Source organism: Nicotiana sylvestris, chromosome 3, assembly GCF_000393655.2.
Source record: "Nicotiana sylvestris chromosome 3, ASM39365v2, whole genome shotgun sequence".
Lineage (NCBI taxonomy): Eukaryota > Viridiplantae > Streptophyta > Magnoliopsida > Solanales > Solanaceae > Nicotiana > Nicotiana sylvestris.
In genome coordinates this window covers 68,358,254-68,376,951 of record NC_091059.1, presented here as the reverse complement: position 1 = coordinate 68,376,951, position 18,698 = coordinate 68,358,254, and the positions used below count along the sequence as shown (strand labels likewise).

Below are 18,698 nucleotides of genomic sequence, written 5' to 3'. Positions count from 1 at the left end.
TCGTCGTAACTTAATACTGCAAAGCATAACATCATCGTAATGTAATACTCTTTGGTGCAACACTGTCGTAACTTAATATTGTGAAGCGTAACGTCATCATAATATAATATTGTTGGGTGCAACACTGTCATAACATAATACTGTGAAGCACAACATCACTGTAGTGTAATATTGCAGGACATAATATCATCGTAATATACTACTGTAGAGGGTAACATCATCGTAATATATTACTGCAGAGCATAACATCGACGTAATACTGCGGGGCGTAACACAAAATTAGAATTTTGGCGTTTTCTGGTTGGTATGTGAGATTTGATATAGGGGTCGGAATGGAATTTCGGGAGTTGTAGTAGGACCGTTGTGTCATTTGAGATGTGTGTGCAAAATTTCATGTCATTCGGACGTGGTTTGGTAGACCTTTTGATCAAAAGCGTAATTCAGAAGATTTTTGGAACCTTAGGCTTGAATCCGATGTGTTTTGTTTGATTCGATATTGTTTGAGGTATTTTTAAGATTGTTATAAGTTTGGATAGTGGTATAGGTCTTGTTGTTGCGTTTGGTTGAGGTCCCGGGGGCCTCGGGGTGATTTCGGGTGGTTGACGGGAGGATAGGAATTTGGCTATGGCAACTAAAGTTTTAGGACTGTTGTCATAACCGCATCTGCGGTTGGGAGGCCGCAGGTGCAACCCTCGCAGATGCGGAAGACCAGTCGCATGTCGCGACCCAAACCGATGGGCTGCGACGGGCACCCGGTACCTTACTCAACCGAATACCAACGTAACGTATCTTTCTTATTACATCATCATATACACGTAACATACGGGCCTAATAGGCCAACATAATCATTTATAAACTCAAAACATAGGCCGACAAGGTTGTACAATCTTTCACGTACACGACATATGTCTACAACCCTCTAAGAATACATAAATATCATAAAGGTCGAGACAGAGTCCCGCCATACCAAACAATATACGTCTAACTCATACTAACCAAACAAGCAACTTCGAAGCAAATGGAGCGCATCAACATCTTCCGCTGAGCTGATAGCCTACATGGAGGGCTCTTGACCTGTCTATCTAGACCTGCGGGCATGAAACGCAGCGTCCCCAGGCAAGAGGAACGTCAGTACGAATAATGTACCGAGTATGTAAGGCACATAAATAAGTACATAAGAAACATGGAAGAAATATAGAGTACATGACTCAACCTGTAAGTCTGAATAACTTTGTAAATCATAAATTACTTTTAACGTCATGTATATGCGTATGAATGTCATGTCATGCATAGGTACATGTTTCATAACATCATCAGCCTCTGAGGGCATCCCATCATATCATATCGGCCACTGTGGGCAAAATCATCATCGTATACCAGCTGATCAGGTGGTGGTGCGTATATAACGTCATAACATTTCCCATATCTCATATACATATATACATACATATATACACGTATATAACGCCGTTTGAATCATATTTACATATATATGCGTATATAAAGTCGTTTGAATCATATTTTAGCCAGTGTGGGCAACATCATCATCATATACCAGCTGATCAGGTAGTGGTGCGTATATAACGCCATAACCTTTTCTCATATCCCATATACATATATTTACATAATACGCGTATATAACGTCATCTGGTCATGGGTCAATGCACATGTATAAATGAGTGAAATGCATGACAAATACATAATAATCTCGATATTCCTTCCGGATGAACTTTTCCAACTGTGTATTATTCTGAGACCCACGAGCAGAAGATAATATATTATGACACATGGAAATTCAAGAACATAATACTTCTATGAGTCATGTATAAAATTTGTGCATTTGCACGTTTCGTTCGTATCGTATGGATCATGCCAAAAGAAAGAAAGGATAGCCTTAACATACCTGGAGTAGAAAAAATCCGTATGATATTCTTGAGAAGGTTTACACCGTACTCCAATTATTCAAGGAAAGTGTCTGGAGACCTGTGTCTCAACCGACTAAGTTTCCAGCAAAAAGAAGATCACTCACTGTTTCTTCCTTAGACATTTCTCTAGTGCAGCTTTCCGATTTAAATCTCATCTTTCTTTTCTATTAGGTTGTACTTTATCAAATAAGCCATTTCTTTCAAGACCAATCAGCAGGACACAGTAAGTACTTACACTACCGCATTTTAGGCCTACAACCACCCCTGAGAAGTGTGGCCTAAGATGTCAAGAAGTGTAGCATTTGGGCAAAGGCAACACTTTACGATTTTAGGCCACGATTTTTAGGGGTGGCCTAAAGTACCTTAACCTTTGACTATTGGCCACGCTTTGTAGGTGTTGCCTTAGAAGCCACACTTTAAAAGTGTGGACGATACGGTACAAAGGCCACACTTATATTTTCTCATATAGCCACGCTTTTATGACATAAGGCTACACTTATAAAGCGTGGTCTTTGTCACGTTATAGGCTACGCTTACAAAGTGTGGCTTCTAGAGCAACATGTATCATTACCAATGCCAGATTGACAATCCCTATGGCCACACTTTCTAAGTGTGGCGATTTTGTCTACACTACAAAGTTATTTTTTAAATACTTATATTAGCCACAATTTTGTGGTTAAAAAACTATATTTGTTTGCATCAAGTTCTCTCTCTCTCTCTCTCACACACACACACACAAACACACACACATATATATATATATATATATGAAGCATTAATTTAAATGATAAGTAATAGAATAAAAATAATTCAAATGCATATACTTGAAATAAATTTCAACAAAAGAAACACACTTTGTGTACTATCTATAGTAATAAAGTTCACTAGCAAAGACCTCTACAAAACCAAATGTACTTATATTTATAGTGTCAACAAAAATAAACATCTTGTTCAAAAGGCCTTCACCATTCACTTTAATGATTCAAATTGATTTGTGGCCACCATTTCCAATTGCATCATCCGTATTTTCCTACACATTCAAAATGAAATTAAAAATTAGGAAGAAACATATATAGTATGCACTGGTTATATCTTATCTTACTAAGAACTAAGTGAGTAGTTATCTCTGACTAGTTATCTGCATAGAGTAAGAGTGAGTAGATATATTACAAAGATTGATTTTCATGGCACAAGTACTAGAACTAGTACAAGATCTCAAAATCACTTATCCATTAATTTTCCACATTTCCCTATTTGGGAAGGATGTCACTGCTCCAAATTTAATGTTTAAAGCTTTTCTACGATCGCTTCTCACGAAATATATAAAAATTAGAAGGACAATTGACAGACCCTTCACAAGGATTGGAATACTCTTGTCAAACACAAATCTTTGACTACTTCCTATCGCTAAGAAGCTCAAAGCCTCTACTTAAACATAATCTCTGATACTACAGTTTCACCATTTTTATTCTATAGTGTTTTCTTTTCCTCTTTAGAGCACATTTTTCAGTTTAAATTTGGTGATGGTAACTAAGTTTACAATGTCTTATTTTATAGCCTATTGTTCAGTGCCTGTTACAAGTCAATTTTACATGCTTAACAATCTTGATATTTTCTTTTTGTGCCTCAAATCATTGCATTAAACCTTGTGTGCTTATTAAGAAATCATTATACATGAACTTAAAATATTTATAGATAACACTGTTCCAAAATGATCTCCTCAAAGAAATAAAATACCTATTGAGATACCAATAACCAACTCTGCAAATATTTTTTCTATAGTCTACTTTCAAATATTATGACCCCTAGAATCTTAGTCATGACAATAATTCAGCTTCCTATCACACATTTATAGAAAGTATGATTGTGTAAGTTACTTAAGATTGAGGTAGTTTTAATGGAATTGTAAAATATAAATACCTTTTCAATACTCGGGGCATGAGTTGAGCCAGAAGAATGTTGTAGATTTTTGCCTCTCATAGCTCGTGCACTACTTGCATCAACCGGTGAAGGAATATTAGATCCAACACACCCTTGTATATCATGAAAATCTAGTCCAGGGTTATTTTTCACCAATTGACTAAAAAAACATCGCATTTCTTCCCTCATCATTTCCTTCATTTCTTCCTTCAGAGAACTTATTTCATTGGCATGCTTTTGTTTAAGCTTGGTGATTTCATCTTTTTTCAGGGAGCTTGTCGTCACCGATCTACCATAGCATCTAACCCGACCAGGCTGCTCCTTTCCAAATACAGCCCTAAATGCATCATCCGCTGTTTCTCCAGAACTTTGGCGATTCTGAAGTTCAGACTGTCAAAAAAATATTATTACACATCACTTACAAGTCAAGATAGATCGAACACTAAAATAAGTTTTAACAAGTCAAGTAAGATTAAATAAAAGTTTAACATACCTCAAAATTTAGCCAAGAATGTCAATAGATTTTTCAGTGACAATGATCATAACCATTTTAATATGAAGTTTCCAATAAACAGAACTGATTTTTTTCCCAAGTACCGACATTATTTTGTTGCCAAACTTCTGCATATTATCATGTTTTCCTCTACAAACCGGTGGATAAATTTACACCTTGGGACAACCATAACTGAATTCACCACAGCATATTTGCAAAAACTTCCTTTATAGGCTCTAAAAATTATTTTATAATCACAAGGACAAGGGAATTTCTTACCCCCTCAAGCCTCCAAAAATAAAGAATAAAGCAACTGATGGGATAACAAGTATCCAGAAGAGAAATATTAGCCCCATAGCTGGAAAAATCTTTCACCAAATGAAAAGTTCCATAAAAGTCAACAAAGAAAAAAAATAGTTGTATCCTACATTTATAATCAAGATTTTTTTTGAACCATCTAAACACTTCCCCGGTTACCAACCATATCTGAACGTAACCCTCTAGCTATCTTTCAGGTCCAGCTACTTCTTCTGAATGCCTTGAAGAAGCAAGAAGAGTGAATGCAGCCCAGAAAAGAGAAGAAAGCCTAAGGAAAACAGCAGCTAAAGCAAAGAAGAGATTGAGGTGGCTACTGATTTTTTTTCTGACTCAAAGATGATTGGCGAAGGGGGCTATGGGAAAGTTTACAAAGGCAACCTTGATCATACCCCTGTTGCCTTCAAAATTCTTCATCCTGATGCATCACAAAAGAAAGAGGAATTTCTAAGATGCACATCCCTCTCTCCAGCTTCAAGTTATGGGAGAGATGATTAAAAACATCAATTCAACATCAACATATATAGCGCTGTCATGAACAGGCTGTTGGGAAAAAATACAGTGGTGATTTGCGTCTATTTTTGAAGGAGAAGAGGGCTTTGAAAGAAGGTGATGGAAGGGTTGGAGAGCAGATTAATCCTGCAGCTGCTACACAGGCTTCAAAATCACATCAGGGGGATCATGAGTATGCTGAAAATCCGTTTAAGACATCACATGTAGCAACTGTCGCTAATACTGCTATAGTTCCTATTGAAACAGCTTTTGCTAGATTTTCATAGGATGTAGCTGTTGCTGGGCAGAGTAACTCATGTCTAGTCGCTATGGACAATGTTGTGCTTATGAGGAATAATCAAAAGAAGTCGGAGGATGTGCAAAATCTTTAGAAATCTAAAGTCGAGGTGCAGCGACAAGTGGAGGTTAACGAGCAGGCTGGTGTTGCTACAGGTCCAAGTGCTGGACAAAAAGGACAGGGGCAAACTAATGTACAACAGTTTGCACATGAGAAGGCAAAAGCTGGTGCAACAGATGGTGATCGACCTATTGTTACATTGGGTAAAACAACTGATAAATCAATAGGATGTTACTCAGCTAATTGCTAATCAATCTACTACTGGTGCACAAATAGCTCTTTTGAAGGACGGAAGCGAGCAGGTTGTGCAAAAGGAAGATTCACAAGCAGCTGCTGAACCTAAAAGTGACAAGGAGGATCGTGAGATTGCTTTGCAAGCTGAAAATTTCAGCAGTAACGGGGAAACTGCTGGATATGTTACTGGATCAAAGGATGTTAAATCTAAGGATGATGGAATAGCAAGGAAATCAACTGGGGAATACTGGACAATGGTGGTTCGAGCTTCTACTAGACAAAATACATCTCCAAGTCGGCAAAACAGCAGTAAACAGTAAGTGTTACAGGTGATCGAATTACTGTCTCAAAAGAATTCTGCTCGAATTCCTTTGACGCGCTTTTGAAATCTACTACAAATCAACAAGTATCTGCTCCAAGTGGCTACTTCTGAAACAAATAATATCATCTACTTCTGAATATTTATTTTCTTTCCACATTTATGACTCACAGATACAGAATGGAGAATTCTGTGCAGGCAACATCATATTAAAAATCTTGTGCAGGTATAATCATATTATTTGAGAAGGGTTGACAAATATCTAACATCTTGTACAAATAAAACCATATTAAAGAAACACATTCAGTTAAAGAGAGAAAATACAATAACAAGACTTAACTTGCAGCATGACTTACTATTGCAACTTGAGTATTCGTATGAACTTCCTTCCCTTTCTTTGTACGAGTTGTAATAAACATTTCAGACTTTGAGGGTTCCTCGTTGTTCTCTTTTGTTGCGCGCTACAAATTACATCAAAGAAGATATAAAAAACATCACTGTGTTCCGATAAAGTACAAAAAGAAATGAAAGTCAGATTACAAAGTGTCGACTAAATATTACCAGTGTCACACGCACTCTTGCAAAATTAATAGGTCCCATTCGATGCCTCCACTTTTGTTTTTTCCTATTTTCAGAATTTAATTAGCACATAGCCTAACAACAAAAGAAGCATATTAATTAATAAATCAAAAAGGAAACAATATATACCGCAACAATAGGTAGAAAATGTAGAAATGCACGGTTTAATCTTACTTGGACATCTTCGTCATCCCAATACTCAATCAATTGACGGAATTGAACTTCGGGTATCTCATTGGGACGATTTTGTAGCATTTCGTCAATAGTAGAATTTTATCAAAATATTTCTTCTTAATATTTCTCTTGTGTCGCTTCCAAGCATCACGAAGACCAGTCATTACCCACTTCTCTCCTTTGGCTGGAATTAAGAACTTGGACTGCAAAACAACACACAAACATATATATATATATATATATATATATATATATATATATATATATATATATTCTTAGCAAGAAAAATACAAAAAATATATAATTGAAAAACTAATTATTCTTACATTGACATATTCCCACATTCGTTGCTTAATATCCTTTGACACAGCATGCCAACTAGTATGCAACAAGGGGATAAATCTTGGATTCCTTGCAATTGTTTCTAAAAAGTTGGTCAAATCAGACACTCTCTTGTCAGTTGGTCCAACTGCTTGTCCTTTATCATATGTCACCTCCTCTCTTTCTTCAAAACTTCTTGCATGAATATTCTTACATGTTGTTTGCCCTCGAACTCTTTTCTTCTCTAATGTCCCTAGATTGATATAACAAGCAAGACATAAGAAGAAAAAAATCAAAATATGTAGAATAATTATAAGGTTTAAGACATACCACCGGCAGCACCATCGATGTTCATGTCCTCATCTCCAATAAATTCATCATCACCAACTTCATCTTGTGCAGCAAAATTATCCAATTCTATTTCACGCTCATCAATAATAGGAGAGGACATAAATCTGACTTCATTTTCTGGGTGATTATCAGGATGTTTTTCACCACCAACTTGTATCCCATATTTTTTTAGAAATTGATTAACACTCGTCGACGGTAGGACTAAGTTTGTCTTTACCGTTTTGCAATTTTGTACCTCCTGAATATCAAGTTGTTTCTCTCCTTCACCTTGTATTCTTCTGAGCATATGTAAAGTGTTAGGATCTACCTTTGCAGATGATTGGATCATGGATGTGGGCACAGGTAATTTACTCATTCCTTGCTTTTGAGTGGGCTCCTCCGATTGAATTGACCTTTGTTTAATTTGTCCTTTACTTGCAATATTATGTGAAGTGTTCAGATCTTCCCTTGAAGATGATTGGATTGATTCGTACACCGGTAATCTATTCCTTCCTAACTTTTGAACTGACATATCGGATTGAGTTAACCTCTGTCTACTTTGTCCTTCTAATGTTGCAGGCATACAATTCTTCCTTTTAACTCCAAGTAATGCATGCTCTTTAGCAGCTTTATCGTTGCGATCACTTGCAAGCTTTTCTCTCTTAATCTGAAATTTTTTGGCTAGTTCAGCACTTGATCGGTTTTGGAAATCGAAACCTATATTCTTTATTGGACTTTGAGCTTTGTTTGGATTCGGAACTTTTCTCTTAAGAGCTACTGCTTGATTCATCCTACATACCAAAAATATTAAATTACTTTAGCCTAACAACTAGTAAGAATATATAACAGTATGTGAGAAAGTAAATATTCTAGAAATTAGACATATTTAAGAATATATATACAACTGCAACAATGCATCTCCATTCAAATTTGTTCAATCCTGAGAGATGGCTCAAAGATGGAGTTTTCCAAAATGCATCTCCATTCAAATTCACTGCTTTTCAGGTATATGTAATAAATTAAGTCTATGACCATAGCAAATATGGCTCAAAGATGGAGGACCCTCACTGAAAGTGTTTGAGCAGTTTTCACTAGAATGAAACTGAAGGACTGAAGCTGGAAATTGCAGCTGAACAGTCCAGTAAATTGCAGTTGAACCAGCAGAAATTAAGCTCAAACACTAGTCAATTCCTTAGTCAACACCCTCCAAATTCAACCCAAGACTGCAGCAAAAATCTAGATGAATTTCAGCCCAAAAGAGACTCACAACTTAACAAAAATCCTTCTCAAACTTTCAGCAGCAGAACTATTTCACCTAAGCAACTGAAACAGTGCCGAATTTGCACGCAAAATACTGCTCAAAGATGCAAAAAATGTAGCTGAAACTATGGAGAAACAGTGCAGAAAAACAACAGTCCAATTTAGCAGAGAAAATAGCGGCTCAAACATCAACTGTAACCCAAAAAGAATGGCGTTCCTTTTCCACTAATCAAAAAGTAGCTAAACAAAATCACATTAGCAGAGATAACAGCTGCTCAAATAGGAGAACGAAATGTATCACATTATGCTCAAACATCAACTTTACCCACAAAAAGAACGAAGTTTCTTCTCCACTAATCAAGCAAGCAGTTAAACAAAATAAAGCAGAAGCAAAAAATATATCACATTAGCAGAGATAATAGCTGCTCAAATAGGAGAGCAAAATGTATCAGAAAATATAGCTGCTCACATTAGCAGAGATAATAGATTTTCAAATAGGAGAGTGAAATGTATCGCATTAGCAAAAAAAATGTAGCTGCTCAAACATCAACAAGTCTATTAGAAGGTCGATGGAATTGCACGTGTTTATGGATTGAACGAGATTCAAGCTGGGAAATGGTTGAATTTGCCAGCAGTGTGAAAGGAATAGTTACCCCAAAAAGAACGAAGTTTATTCTCCACTAATCAAGTAAGTAGATAAACAAAATTAAGCAGAAGCAAGATGTATTAAATTAGCAGAGATTATATAGCTGCTGAAATATCAACTTTACCCTAAAAAGAATAAAGTTCCTTCTCCACTAATCAAGCAAGTAGCTAAAAAAATTTAACAGAAACAAAATGTATCACATTAGCAGAGATAATAGCTGCTCAAATAGGAGAGTGAAACATATCACATTAGCAGAAAATATATAGCTACTCAAACATCGACTTTACTCCAAAAGAACGAAGTTCCTTCTCTACTAATCAAGTAAGTAGCTAAACGAAATTAAGCAGAAGCAAGATGTATTTATTATATTAGCAGAGATAATAGTTGCTCATACAGGAGAAGCAAAATGTATCACATTAACAGAGATAATATAGCTGCTCAACATCACCTTTACCCCAAATGGAATGAAGTTTCTTCTCCACTAACGAAGCAAGTAGCTAAACAAAATTAACATGGACATATCTTGAATACAATTAACTCTAAAGATAGCTAGTACTACAATACTAAATTTCAATTACTTGCACAGTATAGAAATCACACTCAAAACTCCATATTGTCCTTCTAAATGAAATGCCATCATTCCTCTCTTTAAAAAAAATGTGTAGCATATTTTCTTTTCTTTTTTTGATAAGATAAAATTTATTAATAAAGGTACCAAGAAGGTACTCAAATTACAACAAAACAAGACAGACCCTACAGCAATCTCTGGTTACATATTTCCAAGTGAGTCTAAAAATTCCATATACTGATCAATACTCTCTAGAATACTCCTTTTACACCAAAAAAACAGATTTTGCATACAAAGGTTCCTGACTCTAGAGATGTTCAGATTGTTCAGAAGAAGGTTATAGCAGCTTTTAACAGAGAACTTCAATTCATTGTTCGCTTTCCAGATCATAGAATCCTCTTTATCCTCTTCTACCATCAGACATCCAACAGAAAGTATCTATTTGACCTTATTAAACATCCTTTTGACAAAGGTTCAAATCACTAAGCCTGTTGTTATCTCAAACATCAACATAAAATGGAACAATGATACCTGTTCAATATCTCTTGGTTCCTTAAAATTGGTTAGTCCAATATCTTCTATGTGCACCACCTGATAATAATAAAAAATAAATATGTATATACGTTAAAACATGCTCCAATACTCCAGGTAATAGGACAATACAAATTCCGAAGCATAATTTCTACTTACTCACATTCACTTCTCTATTCAAAACTAGAGGAAATTCTCGATCCACATATTAACAATATGGTTCCTCAGAAGGACACATTGAATAACCAATCATGTAATTTCTAGTGATACCAAAAGGGACACATTGAAAATACATGAGTAGAAAATATATGTGCACATCAAAGAAATCGATCAGCAAGAAAATATTCAATATTGAACTTGACGAAATAGACAACATCAATTTAAATCTAAAGCAACAGTCTTTAATGTGTCTCTAGCTATTAATCAAAAAATGGCTAAGCTATTTTCTATTTGAATTAGAAAAAAAACTCATGATGTGTCTTCAAAATCAAACTCTTCATCCGATTCAATTTCAAGTTGTTGTGCTAGAAATCCTTCTGGAGGTACATCAAGAATAGTTGCTGGAACATCACTCCTTACTAAGGTAACTTCACCATTATCCTCCGGTATAGATGGGCCAGCCAAATATTCAGATGGCTCATTTTCATAACACTGTGTCCTCAGAAGGACACATTGAATAACCAATCATATAATTTCTAGTGATACCAAAAGGGATACATTGAAAATACATGAGTAGAAAATATATGTGCACATCAAAGAAATCGATCAGCAAGAAAATATTCAATATTGAACTTGACGAAATAGACAACATCAATTTAAATCTAAAGCAATAGTCTTTAATGTGTCTCTAGCTATTAATCAAAAAATGGCTAAGCTATTTTCTATTTGAATTAGAAAAAAAACTCATGATGTGTCTTCAAAATCAAACTCTTCATCCGATTCAATTTCAAGTTGGTGTGCTAGAAATCCTTCTGGAGGTACATCAAGAATGGTTGCTGGAACATCACTCCTTACTAAGGCAACTTCACCATTATCCTCCGGTATAGATGGGCCAGCCAAATATTCAGATGGCTCATTTTCATAACACTGTGGGGCATTAGATTCAAGTTCATCACTTATGCTAAACAAATCTCTCGGGACAGTCTTCATGACATAATATTTATCTTGATCATATGGATCTTGCACATAGAAGCATTGGTGTACTTGAGATGCTAGGACAAAAGGCTCATTCTGATAATATTTCTTATTGAAGTAGACATAAGTAAGGTCATAAATATCTTCTTCAACCTCATACTAGTCGCACTTAAATAAGACAATCATAAAATGGCCATAATAGTCTAACTCAACTATATCAACTATTCTACCATAATAAGTCAAATTTGCGTCAACCGGATTTTTATCTTTTGAGCTTGCAAAACTTGTAGTTTGGGCGACTAATGTAACACCACTATTTTGTGTTTTACGTCTTGCATCACGTTGCCTTGTATAGAATCTATATCCATTAATGAGATACCCAGAATATCTTTTAGCAATTGAATTTGGTCCGAAGGATAATTGCTTTATAAGATCGGGCACATCCTCTTTCAAAGAACGAGTTTCAAACCATTGAGAGAAGTTTTGACTATGCTTCTTGGCCTTGCTCCATTTAGATCCTCGTCTCTGATTACTAACCTCAACCTCATATTCTCTACACAACAAGTATTTTTATTTGTTAGTAAAATGATCAATAAAGTAATTTAATAACAATCTACATAAATAAATGCTATAAGTGATTAAATTACCTTATATATTCTTGAACTTCATCACAATTGTTCAATAAGTATATATGTGCCTGATTTAGTGACATGTCATCTAAAACAATTGGATCACTCTTTTTCGCTCCTAAAGGATAACCTGTATTAGGGAACAAACTAGAAGCTTGTGCATTAATTGAATCATATTCATCATTGTTTCGGGGTCTTCGATTAAATCGAGTTTTTACACCTCCATGTAAGTATCTAGAGCATAAAGTCAAACACTCTTCAACCAAATATGCCTCAGCAATAGATCATTCTGGATAATTTCTATTGCGAACATATGATTTTAATGTACACATATACCTTTCAGGAGGATACATCCATCGATTTTGAACTAGACCTCCCAACCTTACCTCATTTGCCAAATGAATAGGCAAATGAATCATTATATCAAAAAAAGTTGGAGGAAAAATTCTTTCCAATTGATTCGTTGTTTCTCTAATCTCTACTTCCAAGCAATCTAGCTTTTCCATTGTGATAACTTTTTGACATAAACGGCGAAAGAAAGAACTTAGACGAATCAAAGGGATAGCAACATGATCAGGAAGTATGCTTTTAACTGGTATTGGCAACAAGTAATGTAACATGAAGTGGGCATCATGGGTTTTATAACCGGATAATTTTCTTTCATCTAGCTGCACACACCTAGATATGTTGGAAGCACTACCATCAGGTAGCTTTGCGGTCTTTAAAACACCACAGAAAACGGATTTCTCACCACTAGTCATTGAGAAACATGCTTTTGCAAACTTTATTCTCTTGCCATCCTTTGTATCCTTTGGTTGAAGGTTCTTCCTAATGCCCATTTTTTTCAGATCATAACGAGCATTTGCATGATCCTTGTCTTGCCAGGAATGTCCAAAAGAGTTCCAATTACATTATCTACTATATTTTTCTCTATATGAATTACGTCAAGGTTATGACGTAACGAATTGTGCTGCCAATAAGGTAATTCAAAAAAAATTGACTTTTTTTCCAAGGGCCATCATTTGTTCTCTTTCGCTTCTTCCCAAACACATTGTTAAAATTCTATAAGCTATTAAGCACATCAGTTCCCTTTAACAAAGGCGGAGCAGGCCTAAATTCTATTTTTCCATTGAAAGACCTTTTATTAGATCTCCAAGGATGATCCATAGGCAGAAAAACACGATGATCCATATAATACATTTTTCGACTATGTTTAAGATAACGAGAATTAGTGCCATAATTACAACAAGGGCAAGCCAACTTTCCCTTTGTACTCCAACCGGATAACATAGCATATGCAGGAAAGTCACTGATTGTCCATAAAAGAGTTGCTCGCATTTGAAAGGTTTGATCTCTTGAAGCATCATATGTTTCTACCCCGGACTCCTACAAAACATTTAACTCTTCTATTAATGGTTGTAAATAAAAGTCAATGTCATTTCCAGGTGATCGTGGTCCAGGTATAAGCAAAGAAAGCATTCAGTATCTGGCTTCATGCACATCCAAGGAGGCAAATTATACACCATTAAAATAACTGGCCATGTGCTATGAGATATGCTCATGGTCCGAAATGGATTGAACCCATCACTTGCTAAGCCAAGTCTCAAATTGCGAGAATCCTTTGCAAATTCTGAATGCAATCTATCAAAGTCTTTCCATGCTTGCCCATCAGCAGGATGCCTTAACTTTCCATCTTTAGAACGCTCCTCGTCATGCCACCTCAATGTATCTGTTGTCTTTGAGCACATAAATAGCCTTTTCAGTCTAGGAATTAATGGAAAGTATCTCAAAATTTTTGCTGGAACACGATAACCTTTTTTGGAAGCCTCAAGATCGCTATCTACTTCAGGATATTTAATATGATCCACAAACATGACAATATTCATCATCCTTATGATCATTCCTAAATAGCATGCAATCATTGGGACATGCATCAATTTTTTCATAATCAAGACCGAGATCTTTTACCATAGATTTGGCTTTATTGTAGGATATAGGAATGTTCAAGTCAGGCATCGCCTCTTTTAATAGCTCTAAAAGAGAAGTGAAAGACACATTGCTCCATCCATGTAGACACTTCAACAAATACAGACGGATTGTAAAAGATAATCTAGAGAATCCTTTACAACCAGGATATAGTTCTTGGCTTGCCTCGTCAACTAAGTTACAGAATTTATTGGCATCTTCATTTGGGCCTTCATACACTCCTCCAGCATGTGCAACATTTCTAAATTGATCATTCAACAACCCATCAATATCATCGTACGAGTAAACATTATCATCCATGTTACAATTAGCATTCATCGAAATTTCCCATTCCCCATGATTAATCCATCTTATATAACCTTGAACAAACCCATAACATATTAGATGATCATATACTACATTCCTTCGAGTCCAACGAATATTACAACACTTTGCACATGGGCATTGAATTTCTTCACCTTGAGGATCTCCATAAGAGTAAGCAAAATCTAAGAAAGATTGAACACCCTCGATATACTCTTTGCTATACCTTGGTAAATCCATCCATTCCTTGGATGGAACATTTGAATTCCTAAAAATAAAATTTATTAAATCTTCAAATATATAATCATTTAAGCATTAATTATATGGTAAAACTAAATCCTAAATGTCAAGAATAAATCTGTAAAATCATGTGTTGTACAATGATAGGACTTTCTTACCTAGTCATGACACTTAAGCTAAGCCAAATACAACTTTAAGTCAACCACAAATCTTTCAGAGCGTGACTTATCTTCTTGGATAAAAAAAGTAAAATTAGGATCCACAAAACAAAGACAGAAAGTAATAAATTCTAAACCAAGTTTTTCATGAAGATAATATAATAGTTCCGCGCACCAAAACGTTTCATGTGCACTTTGGCAAGTATAGTGACACCTAAAAGGTGTTTTGTTCGTACAAATATTATATAATTAAAAGAAGTTAAGATATAAAAATCTAACTAGCTATTTCTGATTTCTTCAACTCAAAAGAAGAAACTCCAGAACTAGTCATATTTTAAAATTACTAAAAGGTAACTTTGATAGAACAATTTACCACATTACATTTTGACAGAACAATTAGCAAAGAATAAGCTTCACAACTGATTTTACATTTTTGGTTCAAAATGTCAGATCAAAGAATCTGTTATGCTATTTGTGTAGTATCTAATAATTTGATCACATTTTGTTTCTCTTTTCTTGATGTCATTATTTTTGGTCCACATTGATATCCCGGATTTTCTTGATGCGGAATTATATCTAACCAAGTCAACTAAAAGTGAAAACTTTAGTTGACAATCCAATACCAAATTAGTGTAGTTCACTCAAGGTTGTTAAATTGATACTTTGATCAAAACGGTACAGCTAAAAGTTCTTTTCATATATGTTGGCTGCAAATTTACCAATACTCATTAGAATTACCAGATTGATCCCTTGTTGTGAACTTAAAGGATCATATTCTTATTATGTTTGAAGGAATCATTTGCAACGTTTGATGCATGCCAGCAATATGTATTGGTTATTATCAGTTAAACAATACTGCATATTTGGAAAATCTAAGGTTGTTTTAATACTTTGGAGATAAGCATCACTGCAGGATAATAACAACAATAAATCAAGGAAAAACTGAATTTGAAACTAAAAGCTAACCATCAATTGAATGAAAGAGCCAGTTTAATCTATTGAAGACATGACCGGTCCAATGAACAATCTATTGAACACGTTACACGCTAAGAAACTTCTGTGATGAATTAACATTGGCATTTCAGAGCTCACTCATGCAGTTGTGAGGTAAGAAAGAACCTATGATATTCACTAGTTTAGCTTAGTATATTTGAAGCTAGAAGGCTACTGAACTTTCTCAGTATTGGAACCATGCTTTACTGTTCCAGTAACAGTTATCTCAAGTCATGCCATAATACTGGATTGAACAATAATGATGAACAATTCTGGAATGTAAAGGCAAAATATACAAATATAACCTCGGGGACCACTTAATTATTGATGATAAATTATCTGACTTATCACAATAAAGGAAGATATAAATTCTCTGCTAACCTGTGTCGCACTTAACACATTTTAATTTCTCTTCTGTTTAGGAAAAAAAAAAGAAGTTAGCATATCAAGGGCACAAGCAATGTGCTACTCTACAAAACTTTTGTGCTATTCAAAACAAGAGCTTCTCTATCGTACATTGTTTAGATGACATTTAATTTATAGTTGATGTTTCAGGGTCAGTACCTGCGCAAAACTACAGAACTCATCAATGCATTTTGTGAAATGAATCCAGTTTCAGGCCATTTATAAGACTGCTGAGAAGTTGCAGGAACAATATATTCCCAATAGACATTACCACCTTGTCGGCACTAATTTTCTTGTAACAACAATAGTGTCACCTACAACAATAATCCCATAACCAAGAAAGAGAGCCCATAAACTTTAAATGTTGGTAGTCATTATTGTCTAAAATATTTTCGTAAGCTTGTTCTTAAACTTATTGTTTTTCTAATTCTATGGTTTCCCCTGATGTTTACAGATTCTACTTTATTACAAAAGTTGAATCTACTAGGAAGCCAGTTGTTTCTAAATTGGTCGACAAATGATCGGGCACTAACATAGAAACTAGAAGTGCAGCACATCAGTCATATTATACTAACAAACTCAACTGCTGAGTAGCGTTTATGAATCTGCAACAGAGTTTGCAATATTATGTAACACCAGAACAAAAAGATTTCATAAACTTATGATTACAACCCCTACACCTTCCTCCGCTCCTCTCCCCCCCCCCCCTCCCCTCCCCTCAATATATCACTAAGAAATCTCAAATATTCAAAAGAATGAATGTTGTACCAGAAACTTCTGGTATTCTGAGGCGCGACTGACATGGTAAAAGAACAAATCAGCCTAAGACGTACTGTACGTCAGATTAATCAACAGGAATAGGACAATCAAAAGATAACAAAGCCAATTTGTAGAATTAGGCTCACAAATCTGCTAGGATTTTAAAATAAATTACTAATCTTTGAGACTAGAAGAGGAATAATTAATTTATAGTTCATTTTTTTTCTGGAATAAGTATCAAATTAGATATGAAACTACAGCAATCAGAGACCATAAGATGGTAAAATATTGAAATAGAAGAGCACCAACCTGAGATTGAAAGAATTCCCGTTTCTCTAGTTTTATTTATTTCTTCAATCAGCCGGAACGAGGAAGGTGAGAAGGTGCAAAATAGTACCTAAGAGAAAGGGGAAACGAGAATTCTTCTTTTGAGACAATAGTTTGAAAACAAAAACACTACCCAAAGTAGGGTGGAGATTCGTCAGTACGTAGTATTGAAGCCAAAAACCCTAAACTAATGTATCCATAGAGATTTTAGGGAGGAGAGAGATCTTTTGCCCTTTGAAATTGAAAAAATAATATTTCACCTAGAGTAATATCGTTGGAGGGAACATTACATTTTTTGGAGGGAATATTATATTTTAGCCAAATATTTTGTTGGACTTTTAGAGCATATTTATAAAGTGTTGCTTTTCAAATTATAATAAGAGCACGCTTAAAAAGGGTGCCACATACTCAAGTAAATGTTGCCAATTATTTTATGATTTAGCAATATTTAATAAGTGTGGCCTAATAAATTAAAGAGCACATTTTACAAGCGTAGCCAAATTTTCTGTATCCAAAAGCTCCATACAAAGGCCACCCCTTAAAAGTGTGCCCAAATATATTTTTGGGCACACTTTTCAGGCGTTGTCTAAAACTAGTGTTGCGTTAGACCATAATTGTTGTAGTGTTAATGCATATTTATCCCTTGCTTTCCTATGGTCTCAAATATTTCAAGTCCTTTCTCAGCATTCCCACAAGTGAAGTAGTTGTTCATTAAAGCCAATTAGTCAAGCTAGAAGTACTACTTATCTATTTTATGATAATCTAAATAGCTAACTTAGCAAAAGGCAAATATTTACGTAAAGGAGATGAATAGGACAATACTATTAAGGGTTATAGCATTGAATCTGACTTCTAAAACCTTTTTGACACAACACTCTTTATCTATTTCTGGACATATACAAATAAGAAGGTAGTATAGCAACGAAAAGGCCTCCTGTCACACAAATCTTGTAATTGTGCCACCTCCAATCTTATTTTAAGAGTCATCAAAAGGGTAAAGAGGGTGCTGCCACGTGGGGTAGGGAAATTTTAATCTTTATCCAACTTATTAGTTAATTAGGTAATATCTCATTACCCGATAATTAATCAATTACCCGCATAATTAAGAATTATTTTCACTTACTTGAATTATTACTCACTTTTCACATACCTTATACACCTTACTATTATGGTCATGTGGTACCTTGTATGGTACTAGTTCATAAATACCGAATATTTTAGCTCGAGCCGTATTTTATCCCAACATGCCAAACTTGGACGAAAATTCATTTTCTTTGACTTGCTCCCCATTTCAGCTTT

At 35.1% G+C, this 18,698-nt stretch overlaps 1 protein-coding gene across 5 annotated transcripts; it reads right to left on the bottom strand.

Annotated features, from left to right (window-relative positions):
- Positions 1-2,683: 2,683 nt before the first annotated feature.
- LOC104249908 (uncharacterized) lies at positions 2,684-17,652 on the bottom strand. 5 transcript variants are annotated; one of them, XM_070170808.1, is made up of 10 exons: positions 17,382-17,652; positions 16,473-16,627; positions 10,466-10,525; positions 7,461-8,251; positions 7,136-7,383; positions 6,810-7,012; positions 6,618-6,681; positions 6,413-6,517; positions 3,846-4,235; positions 2,684-2,955 (listed from the first exon to the last, which is right to left on the bottom strand). In XM_070170808.1, exons 4-6 carry the CDS (start codon positions 8,248-8,250, stop codon positions 6,839-6,841), a joined length of 1,212 nt encoding a protein of 403 aa, XP_070026909.1. In that variant the 5' UTR covers position 8,251; positions 10,466-10,525; positions 16,473-16,627; positions 17,382-17,652; the 3' UTR covers positions 2,684-2,955; positions 3,846-4,235; positions 6,413-6,517; positions 6,618-6,681; positions 6,810-6,838. The 5 variants fall into 5 exon arrangements, with proteins under 5 accessions (XP_070026909.1, XP_070026905.1, XP_070026906.1 ...); XM_070170804.1 differs by having other exon boundaries at positions 6,618-6,710; positions 17,382-17,651; XM_070170805.1 differs by lacking the exon at positions 16,473-16,627 and having other exon boundaries at positions 6,618-6,710; positions 17,382-17,650.
- Positions 17,653-18,698: the final 1,046 nt, after the last annotated feature.